Source organism: Macrobrachium nipponense, chromosome 44, assembly GCF_015104395.2.
Source record: "Macrobrachium nipponense isolate FS-2020 chromosome 44, ASM1510439v2, whole genome shotgun sequence".
NCBI lineage: Eukaryota > Metazoa > Arthropoda > Malacostraca > Decapoda > Palaemonidae > Macrobrachium > Macrobrachium nipponense.
The window spans coordinates 51706171-51717866 of record NC_087221.1 but is presented as its reverse complement, the minus strand read 5'-3'; the positions used below and the strand labels follow the sequence as shown (position 1 = coordinate 51717866).

General features: G+C 42.9%; 1 protein-coding gene across 1 annotated transcript in view; it reads left to right on the top strand.

Moving 5' to 3' along the window:
- The window catches only part of LOC135203896 (uncharacterized), a 14075-nt gene continuing 2379 nt past the window's right edge, over positions 1-11696 (top strand). The window contains exons 1-6 of the mRNA XM_064233829.1: positions 1-21; positions 6697-6764; positions 7826-8133; positions 8278-8476; positions 9606-9798; positions 10184-10347. Coding sequence (XP_064089899.1) covers positions 6759-6764; positions 7826-8133; positions 8278-8476; positions 9606-9798; positions 10184-10347 — 870 coding nt within the window. The 5' untranslated portion in view covers positions 1-21; positions 6697-6758. The remainder of the gene's footprint in view (positions 22-6696; positions 6765-7825; positions 8134-8277; positions 8477-9605; positions 9799-10183; positions 10348-11696) is intronic.

Genomic DNA, 11696 nt, shown 5'->3' with positions numbered 1-11696 from the left:
CGATCGTCGCTAGTGAGGAGGGTTGGTTGAGATAGTACTTCGGTGTTGGGGGGAACTTTCTCATTTCCGCGAAATCGCGAAACATTGGGATGATTTGGTGTCTTTGTTATCACTAACGCGTTCAGAATGATGTAGAGGGACGATCTTCGACGAAGGCGCGACGGTTTTTTTTTTTTTTTTTTTTTGAAACTGATGGATCTTTTCGGTTAAGTAACACAACTTCAGGTCCCCCCGGGCAGTGGGATATAGGTTTGTGTGAATCTATGAAACGCCTCGTGAATAATGACCGCTGGCTATATGAACTGCCTATACGAACAAGTGAACAGTGTTATTTTGTCCAATATAAAATAAAAATCGGCCGGCCATGTCGAGAATTTAAAAAATTTATATATATATACATATATATATATATATATATATATATATATATATATATATAAAATATATATATATATATATATATATAAAGGTATAAGCCACGAAGGAAAGATAAAAGACAGAGTTTCTTCAAGATCTTTCGACTCAACGTCCTTTACTTAGCAGACGAACTGACTTACATGAGAAATTGAGAGTACAGGAAAGGTCGTTTAAGTGACAGATAAGGATTATAAGGAGATTAGTACCTAGAATCCAACACACCTGGAGAATGAGTAACCTTTCCAAACAAGCATAAAAATGGGTACAATTTAAGAACAAAAAGACTTAAGTCCAGCTGCTCAGACACAGTTGGACTTAATCTTTTTGTTCTTAAATCTCCTTATAATCCCTATCTGAGTCGAAAGATCTTGGAGAAACTCCGTTGTTTATCTTTTCTTCGTGGCTTATACCTTTATTTATGGATTTATCACGTTCAAAACTTTCGTGATTTAGTTATATACACACACACACGCGCGCGCGCACACACACACACACACACACACACACACACACACACACACACACATATATATATATATATATATATATATATATATATATATATATATATATATATATATATATATATATATATATATATATATCTCAAAATGAAAAGGCTATGTGTGTTTTTGTTTATATCTCTTATCGATTGTTTGAAATGTTCATGAATTAAATGATTGAAGATGTGTGCAAAAAAAAAAAGATGGTGCTATGTATATATATATATATATATATATATATATATATATATATATATATATATATGTGTGTGTGTGTGTGTGTGTGTGTGTGAAAATGAAAAGGGTGTGTTTTTTTTCTTATCTTTTGTCGATTGTTTGGAATTGTCATGAATGAAATGATGGAAGATGTGTGTGCACAAAAAAAATAGAATAAAAAGAGAAAGATATAATATTATATGCTCGAGTGTGAAATAAGGAACGGACCGATGAAAGTGGTGTTCGTGAGAATAGAAATTCCAAAGCGAATGTTCGTAAAAGAGAGGAATTGGAAATCGGGCTTACGAAGAGTTCTCAAGAGGGAAAAATCTGGTTCGTATCGGAAGCCTTGCGAGCTATGAAGGACCCAATCGGAAAGTCTTTGCACTTATGGAGGACACGAATCGAGAAGTCTTGCGAGCTATGGAGGGACGAATCGAGAAGCTTACGATCTATTGATGACACAATCGAGAAGTCTTGCGAGCATAGGGACACGAATCAAGAAGGGTCTTGCGACTATGGAGGGACTAATCGAGAATCCTTTTGCGAGCTATGGAGGGACACGAATCGAGAAGCTTACGAGCTATGAAGGGACACGAATCGAGAAGTCTTGCGAGCTATGAAGGGACACGAATCGAGAAGTCTTGCGAGCTATGGAGGGACACGAATCGAGAAGTCTTGCGAGCTATGAAGGGACACGAATCGAGAAGTCTTGCGAGCTAATGAATTGGACACAATCGAGAAGTCCTTGCGACTTGGAGGGCACGACGGAAGTCTTGCGAGCTATGAAGGGACCAACAATCGAGAAGTCTTTGCAGCTATATGGCCAATCGAGAAGTCTTGCGAGCTATGGGGACACGAATCGGAAGTCTTGCGAGCTATGGAGGGACACGAATCGAAAGTCTTGGCGGCTATGAATGGGGAAAAAAAAAAAAAAAAAAACACGAATCGAGAAGTCTTGCGAGCTATGGGGGAACCGAACGAAGTCTTGCGAGCTATTGGGGGGACAACAATCGGAGAAGTCTTGCGAGCTATGAAGGGCACGATCGAGAAGTCTTTGCAGCTAATGAAGGGACACGAATCGAGAAGTCTTGCGAGCTATGGAGGGACACGAATCGAGAAGCTTACGAGCTATGAATGGACACGAATCGAGAAGTCTTGCGAGCTATGAAGGGACACGAATCGAGAAGTCTTGCGAGCTATGGAGGGACACGAATCGAGAAGCTTACGAGCTATGAATGGACACGAATCGAGAAGTCTTGCGAGCTATGAAGGGACACGAATCGAGAAGTCTTGCGAGCTTATGGGGGACACGAATTCGAGAAGTCTTGCGACTATGAAGGGACACGAATCGAGAAGTCTTGCGACTTATGAATGGCCAACGTGAAGAAGTCTTGCGAGCTATTGGAGGGACCAATCGAGAAGTCTTGCACTATGGAAAGGGACACGAATCCGAGAAGGTCTTGCGAGCTATGGTGGGACGGAATCGAGAAGCTTGGGCGAGCTATGGAGGGACAGAATCGGAGAAGTTCTTTCGAGCTATTGGAGGGACAAACGAATCGAGAAAGGTCTTCGACTATGAAGGGACACGAATCGGAAGTCTTTGCCGAGCTATGAAGGGCCGAATCGAGAAGTCTTGCGCTATGGAGGGACCACGGAATCGAGAAGCTTACGAGCATGTGGACACGAATCGAGAAGTCCTTGCGGAGCTATGAAGGGACAAACGAATCGAGAAGTCTTCGAGCTATGGAGGGACACGTTCGAGAAGCTTCGAGGCTATGAAAGGGAACAACGAATCGGAAGTCTTGCGGCTATGAATGGACACGAATCGAGAAGGGTCTTGCAGCTATGGAGGGCAAACGAATCGAGAAGTCTTGCGAGCTATGGAGGGACAAACAATAGAAGTCCTTGCGAGCTATGATGGGAACACGAATCGGAGAAGTCCTTGCGAGCTATGGGGGACACAAATCGAGAAGTCCTTGAGCTATGAGGGACACGAATCGAGAAGTCTTGCGAGCTATGAAGGGACACGAATCGAGAAGTCTTGCGAGCTATGAAGGGACACGAATCGAGAAGTCTTGCGAGCTATGGAGGGACACGAATCGAGAAGCCTTCAGCTATAATGGACACCGAATCGAGAAGTCTTGCGACTATGGAAGGGACAAACGAATCGAGAAGTCTTGCGAGCTATGGAGGGACACGAATCGAAGAACTTAAACGAGCTATAAGGGACACGAATCGAGAAGTCCTTGTGCGAGCGTATGAAGGGACACGAATCTGAGAAGATCCTTGGCGCGCTATGAAGGGGACACGAATCGATGAAGTCCTTATGCGAGCTATGGAGGGACAACGAATCGAGAAGTCCTTGCCGCGGCTATGGAAGGGTGAACACCGAATTCGAGAAGCCTTACGAAGCTATGATGGGCACCACGAATCGAGAAGTCTTACCGAGCTATGAATGGAACACGAATCGAGAGTTCGTTTGCTAGCTATGAAGGGACCCACGAACGAGAAGTCTTGTGAACTATGGAAAGGGTCCACGAATTCGAGAAAGTCTTGGAGCTTATGAAGGGGACCAGCGAATTCGAGAAGTCTTGCGAGCTTATGAATGGGACATGAATCGAGAAGTCCTGACGGCTGTGAAGGGACAACGAATCTTTACGAAGTCTTGCGGAGTATGAAGGGAACACTAATCGAGAAGCTTGACCGAGTTCTGAAGGGACCGAAACGAGAAGTCTTTCGAGCTTATGGAAGGGGAACACGCACGAGAACGCTTACGGCTAATGAATGACACGATCCGAGAAAGTCCCTTGTCGAGCTATGGAGGGACACGAATCGAGGAAAGTCTTGCGAAAGCTAGGAAAGGGGACACGAATCGGAAGAAACAGTCTTGCGAGCTATGAAGGACACCGAATCGAGAAGTCTGCGAGCATATTGAGGACACCGAACGAGAAGTCTTGCGGAGTCTATGAAGGGACACGAATCGAGAAGTCTTGCGAGCTATGAAGGGACACGAATCGAGAAGTCTTGCGAGCTATGAAGGGACACGAATCGAGAAGTCTGCGAGCTATGGAGGACCCGAAACGAGAAGTCTGCCGAGCTATGAAGGGACACGAATCGGAAAGTCTGCGAGCCTATGGAGGGACACGAACGGAAGTCTTTGCGAGCTATGGAGGGACACGAATCGAGAAGTCTTGCGAGCTATGAAGGGACACGAATCGAGAAGTCTTGCGAGTTATGAGGGACACGAATCGAGAAGTCTTGCGAGCTATGAAGGGACACGAATCGAGAAGTCTTGCGGCTATGAAGGGACACGAAGCGAGAAGTCTTGCGAGCTATGAAGGAGACACGAATAGAGAAGTCTTTGCGAGCCGATGAATCGGAACACGAATCGAAGAAGTCTTGCGAGCCCTAATGGAAGGACAACGAATCGAGAAGTCTTGCGAGCTATTGGAGGGACGAAATCGAGAAGTCTTGCGAATGTGAAGGGGGACACGAATCGAGAAGGTCTTGCGAGGATGGAGGGACACGGAATCGAGAAGTCGTGCGAGCTATGGAAGGGACACGAATCGAGAAGTCTTCGAGCTAATGAAGTGGACCACGAATCCGAGAAGTCTTCGCGAGCTATGGAATGGACACGAATCGGAAGAAGTCTTGCGAGCTATGGAAGGGACCACGGAATACGAGAAGTCTTGCCGAAGTATGGAGGGAACAACGAATCGAAGAAGTCTTGCGAAAACTATGATGGGACCACGAATTTTTCAGCAGAAGTCTTGCGAAGGCTATTGGAGAGGACACGGAATCGAGAAGTCTTGCGAGCTATGAATGGGAAACACGAAGCGAAATCTTGCGAAGCTATGAAGGACACGATTCGAGAGTCTTTGCGAGCTTATGAATGGGACACGAATCGAGAAGTCTTGCGAGTATGAAGGGGACATGAATCGAAGGGAAGTCTTGCGACGCTGTTGAAGGGACACGATCGGAGAAGTCTTGCGAGCTATGGACGGACACGAATCGAGAGTCTTTGCGAAGGGCGTTGATGGAGGAGACACGAATCGAGAAGTTACGAAGCTTTACTGAATGGACACTTTCGAATCGAAGAAGTCTTGCGAGCTTATGGAGGGACACGGGAATCAGAAGTCCTTGCGAACTATGGAGGACCACGAATCGAAAGAAAGAGTCTTGCGAGCTATGGAGGGACACGAATCGAGAAGCTTACAGGCTCATGAAGGGCACGAATCGAGAGTCTTGCGAAGCTAGTGGAGGGACACGAATCGAAGAAGCTTACGAAGCTAGAATGGACACGGGAATCGAGAAGTCTGCGAAGCTGGAAGGGACACGAATGAGAAGTCTTAGGAAGCCTTATTTTGAATGGACACGAATCGACAGAGTCTTGCGAGCTATGAATGGACACGAATGAGAAGTCTTGCGAGCTATGGAGGACACGAATCGAGAAGTCTGGGCGAGCGATGGAGGGACACGGAAGCGGAAGTTCTTGCGAGCTGTGAAGGGAACACGAATCGAGAAGGCTTTTTGCGAGCTAATGGAGGGGACACGAATCCGAGAAGTCTTGCGACTATGGAGCGGACACGAATCGAGAGTCTTGACGAGCTATGAAGGACCGAATGAAAGTCTTGCGAGCTATGACATGGACACGAATCGAGAAGTCTTCGCGAGCTATGGAGGGACACGAATCGGAAGCATGCGAGCTATGAGGGACACGAATCGAGAAGTCTTGCGAGCTATGGATGGGACACGAATCGAGAAGTCTTGCGAGCTATGGAGGGACACGAATCGAGAAGTCTTGCGAGCTATGGAGGGACACGAATCGAGAAGTCTTGCGAGCTATGATGGGACACGAATCGAGAAGTCTTGCGAGCTATGAAGGGACACGAATCGAGAAGTCTTGCGAGCTATGAGGGACAACGATCGAGAAGTCTTGCGAGCTATAATGGGACACGAACATCGAGATTGCGAGCTATGAATGGACACGACGAATCGAGAAGTCTTGCGAGCTATGAATGGACACGAATCGAGATAGTCTTGCGAGTTATGAAGGGACATGAATCGAGAAGTCTTACGAGCTGTGAATAGGGACACGAATCGAGAAGTCTTGCGAGCTATGAAGGGACACGAATCGAGAAGTCTTGCGAGCTATGAAGGGACACGAATCGAGAAGTCTTGCGAGTTATGAAGGGACATGAATCGAGAAAGTGCTGACTGTACTTAAATATGGAGGCGTTTGCATCAAAGGTTTATAATTATGTAGAACATCAGGTAATATACAAGGTAGAGGTGAGTGGCACAGTGTTTTATGAGTGATTTGACATCGTTGCCAATGATTCTTTAAAAGCCTTCGGCTAAGGTATTTTATACTAGACTCAACACACACACAAAACTATATATATATATATATATATTATATATATAATATATATATATATATATATATACATATATATATATATGTACGTGTATATGTATGTATGTATATATTTATTTATGCCTTCTACGAGCGTAATATTACCTCTTAATTTCACTCAATATATTATACTTGCAGACAGAAACAAATTAGTCGAGGAACCCGGGAACTTCAGAACACTAATCCAAATCCGAGAGAAAATGATGGTGAGTATGGTTCCTCCGCCCCCGCCCCCCACTCTCTCTCTCCTCTCTCTCTCTATCTCTCTCTCTCTCTCTCTCTCTCTCTCTCTCTCTCTCTCGGGGTATCTAGCTATCTACCTGTCTACGCATTTTTGTTGTTTGACAAGAGAAAATATATTTTTCTTGAAAAAGACGACGAGGAACGATTTAACAAAAAAAAAAAAAAATCTCTCCATTGTTTGTTTTCTCCCTTCTCATTGGTGGACAACTTGCTGGTCTGTTTTGACTTGATGGAAATTAGACTTTGTATTTATTTATTTATTATTAATGGGTTTTTTAGACCATGTGCTACAGGCCAAAGATAAAAACACGATGAGTAACGATTTAACCAAAATACAAATTTCTTCTATCTTTGTTTTCTCCATTACTTCTCATTGATGGACAACTTGCTGATCGGTTTTAACTCGATGGAAATTTATTTTAGATTTCCGTTCTTAGAATACTGTAGATTCGCAGCAATAAATCAAGAAATTTGATTAAAGCACAAATATGAAATTTGAAACCATTTGATAAAAAAAATCTCTCTTTTGGGAAGGCTTGAAAGCTTTACTGTTACTAGCAAATTAGAGGGGGTGGGGGTAGGATGAAACCCCATTATAAACCATCTTAGGGGTCCCCACTATAACCCTGCCTAGTTTCACGCCAATCGGACCAGCCGTTTGGCCGTGATTGAATGACAGACGGACGGACAGACATAACGCCCATTATAGTAAGATTGAGCGCCTCAGTGGCGTGGTCGGTATGGTGCTGGCGTGCCACCCCGGTGGCCGCGAGCTCGATTCTCGGGCATTCCACTGAGGAGTGAGAGATGTGTATTTCTGGTGATAGAAGTTCACTCTCGACGTGGTTCGGAAGTCATGTAAAGCCGTTGATCCCGTTGCTGAATAACCACTGATTCCATACAACGTAAAAACCCCATACAAACAAAAATTATAGTAAGATTTTGTCTAAATAAGAGAGAGAGAGAGAGAGAGAGATGCAGTTGATTAAAAGTGCGTTCATTTTCTCCTCTTTTCTCTTCTTAGGGCCTCCGCCATCCCATGCTAGCTCTGGTAACGTGTCTGTGTTTGTGTGTGGTCGTTTTAACTTGGCTTTATGCCTTAAGATCTCAGGGGACGCAACGAAGGCTATATCCTAGACCCATAGATGCCGATGAGATACTCCCGGAGGAGGAGGAGAGATCCCCCAGAATCCAGCATCCGTACTACTTCCGGGAATGTTATACGTACACAAACCTGACCGCGAGATTCACCTGCACCGATTCCCACTCATTCAAAAACTATTCCTACGACAACATTTTGGAATGCGCCACGAATCTATGGGCATTCATGAGGTGAAGTTTCTGTTCTGCCTTTAATTTGGTATGCCTTGTCACTCATTTATTATGATCTTTATTGGTTTTCTTAACGTTATTTTCCTCATTGTTGTTTATACTTCTGGTGTGTGGGTATTATGCGCTGATTATTCCGTTCCGCAGGAACAAAAGTGCCCCCAACCCCTGGGCAAATTCCTCGTCATCTCCACCGCCGACAGCATCGGATGCTGCGGCCATAGCCAAGAGACCCTCCGTGCACTTAGTGATGGCGGGCGATTCCCATGTTCGGAATATCTTCGAAGTGTTTCTGAGGCGTATAGCTGGTCCCCGAGTCAAGTACCACGTTGCCAAAATGGACCCAGTAAGTATATAGTCTCCAGTTCACTAAAAATGACATTCATGACATTCAATAAAAGTCATCTCGTTAATAATCGCACGTTTCACCTGATTGTTTAATCCTCTAGTTATATGTAATGCTGATTCACTTACGTGCACATCGATAATTATATCTATTATATTAATGTTGTCCATCCATATTCACTTGGGTCAAGGTTACCTGGGTTAAGGAATCCTAAAACGCACGAATGATTCTTGGTCCCCAAACCTTAACTGTTAATACTGACACATCCACCCTCCTCCCGCTGACCTGTTTGTCCGCCCGTGTGGGACGGTGCAGGTAAGGGAGACATGACAGGTAGCACCAGGTTCCAGCGCAGGGTAGCTTGCCGTCAATGTTTTCGTATAGAATACTAGAAGAGAATGGCAGTGATATACCATAATTAATTTTGTATACTGTATGCCTTCAGCTTCTCCCATTTCTATATGGGGTTGCTGTTTCTAGTACGCCTTCTCCATAAAATAGTATAAATTGAAGCAAGCAAATACCATTCACCTAACGCCTGTGGCAAGGTTGGCTAATATCCACTTTCACTTTCCCACGTGTCTTTCACACATGTTCACCTAGAGTTTGTAAGTTTGTGTGCAACTGTAAATATTTCCTCTTATTATGCGATTTTTTTCTTGTTCCGTGTGGGTTGTCTGTAGCTGTATGTTGAATGCCACAAAACTTCCAAAATATTAATGAAAGGCGTACAAATATTCAAAACCACGAACTTGGTATACATATAGTGACGAAGCGCCCAAATATCAGGTTGGTACACTTACCAATCAAAATATAGTTACTTCATGACAGCCAAACACCTGAACCTTCATCACAGATAAAATACGACTGATTACTCCAAAGGCAACAGTGATCCCTTAAAAACTTAATAATCAAGCAAGAAATCAGACTAAGTTCATTAAAAACAGGTGTGAGGTTGAAAAAGATCGAAACTCTTGCTGGACTTGTTGCTTATTTTTCAACACTTCCTGACTGCTTGTGGACAGCTAAGCATAACAGAACATAAGGGTAGGGGCACAACACACGATTAAAGATTACGTTATTCTTAACATCCATTATAAGTTAACCTCATATGTTATAATCATTCCAGGACGACTGGAAGGATTCTGTAGACCTGTTCGCAAACTGGAAAACGGATGCCCACGAATTCTTCCACGAACTCATTCTCTTGGACGGGCCACTGAAGATCACCTTCTACTGGGATCCCTTCCTGGAACAGCTGCCGCAGTTGATGTCGTCCTGGGCGGCGGGCGTTGAGAGTAAACCAACCCATTTACTTATAGGTGAAGACAAAGATATTTTCAGTGACTTTCTATTGATATTTTCATTGACTTTCTATTGATATTTTCAGAGGCCCTCTCATGGACCTTTAGATGAACCTTTAGGCGTTTCCATAGCTGCAACTGTAAACTAAAGCCTTAGATTTTATTAGAATTTTATGATTAGGTCTAATGAAAATTTGAATTCCTGTATTAATATTTTAAAAGTACATCGTTCCTGAAGATTACTTAACATAACTTAAGAATCTAACTTTTAAAAGTAGAGGGTTAAAGATAGTTATCTTTTATTGGTTATGAAGTATGAAAAAAGTATGCGCCTGTTTTTTGTACCTAGCACTAAATACTTGCCTTCCAATTTCAAGAAACATAGATTCTTAACTATCATCAGGTTCAACGCTGCATTACATGCGAAGAACAAGTGCAGTTTTCTTGGGAAAAGGCCAAAAGGCGGCCTCAATGGAATTTTCCAACCACCTGAGGACCATCTCGCCTCAACTGGAGAAGTTTTCAAGGATCACACCTGTGGTCTTCAAGCTTCAGGATCATTTGCAGGTATTTGGAAGAATTTTTGCCATGTGTGCAAAGGTCGGATAATGAATGAACTTCCTTTGAGAAGGAAATTTCTATGGGTCACTGTGTGTACACAGATTCAGGTGGATCGAGTGATTGTTATTGTTTTCCAAACCACCAGCAAGTTCAAGAGAAACCCTTGTTGTAAAGGCAGGTTCAGTTTCTGTCTCATGTCACTTGTCTTCACTTGCTTTCGTGTGTTGACGGTAAAGAGACCTTAAACTAAACAATGAAACATCTTCTGTTTGGAAAATCTAGATGACCGTAACTCTCATTAAATTTTCGACCCAAAGTGACCATGAAAGGAGGAACTTAACACAGCCCAACCCAACTTAACCTGATATAACCTAACTAGTTGGCCGAAATGGCCTGCCCCCAACCCTGGTAATCATGAATGATTTGTGAATTGCAACTTCTGTGCTAGTTGGTATGTCTGTCTGCATAGTAAACATGACAAGTTTTAATTTATTTTCCTCTGCTTTTTATAGACTTTATTAATAGAAGACAGGACAAGAGATTTTACTTATGTCATATATAATTCTTGACCCAGACTACTCACACCTTAAACATTTCCCCTATGACAAAATATTAGCAAGGAAGCCTTGCTGAACTGATGTGTTGAAATATGTCTTACAAATGGGTCCATCACCATATATATATTATATATATATATATATATATATATATATATAATATATATATATATACAGTGGTCCCCCGTATTTGCGGGGGATGTGTACCAGGGCCCCCATGAATAGTTAGAATCCGTGAATAGCTGGAACCTTTATAAAAATGCTGAAAACAGCCTATTTTGTTAGTAAAAAGTCAGGAAAAACCCACTCAAAATTTTTATACTTGGTTTTTTAATAGTTTTATTACAAAAAGCTCATTTTATAATGAAACTGATAAAAAAATAAAACCAGGAATTTCTGGATATTTCTCATAGGAAAATACCGCGAATAGGCACATTTTCCGCGAATAATGGGGGGAAATGTTCTTGAGAGAAATCCGCAAATGTGTGAGTCCTCAAATATATATATATACACACACACACACACACACATACAGGCTGACCCCAGTTATTGGCTGGGGTTCTGTTCCCAACAGCGTGAAGATAAACGAAAATCGCTAATAACCAAATATCGCCGATGAATGGAGATTGGTGCCAAAAATCCAGTTATCGTAGATGCTAGACAAGCACCGTGAACCTGGATCGCCAATAACCGAAGCCACCAATACCTGGGGACTGCCTGTATATATTTATGTATATCATATATATACATATATTATATACAGGCAGTCCCCTGGTTACGAGGGGTTCGGCTTACGAC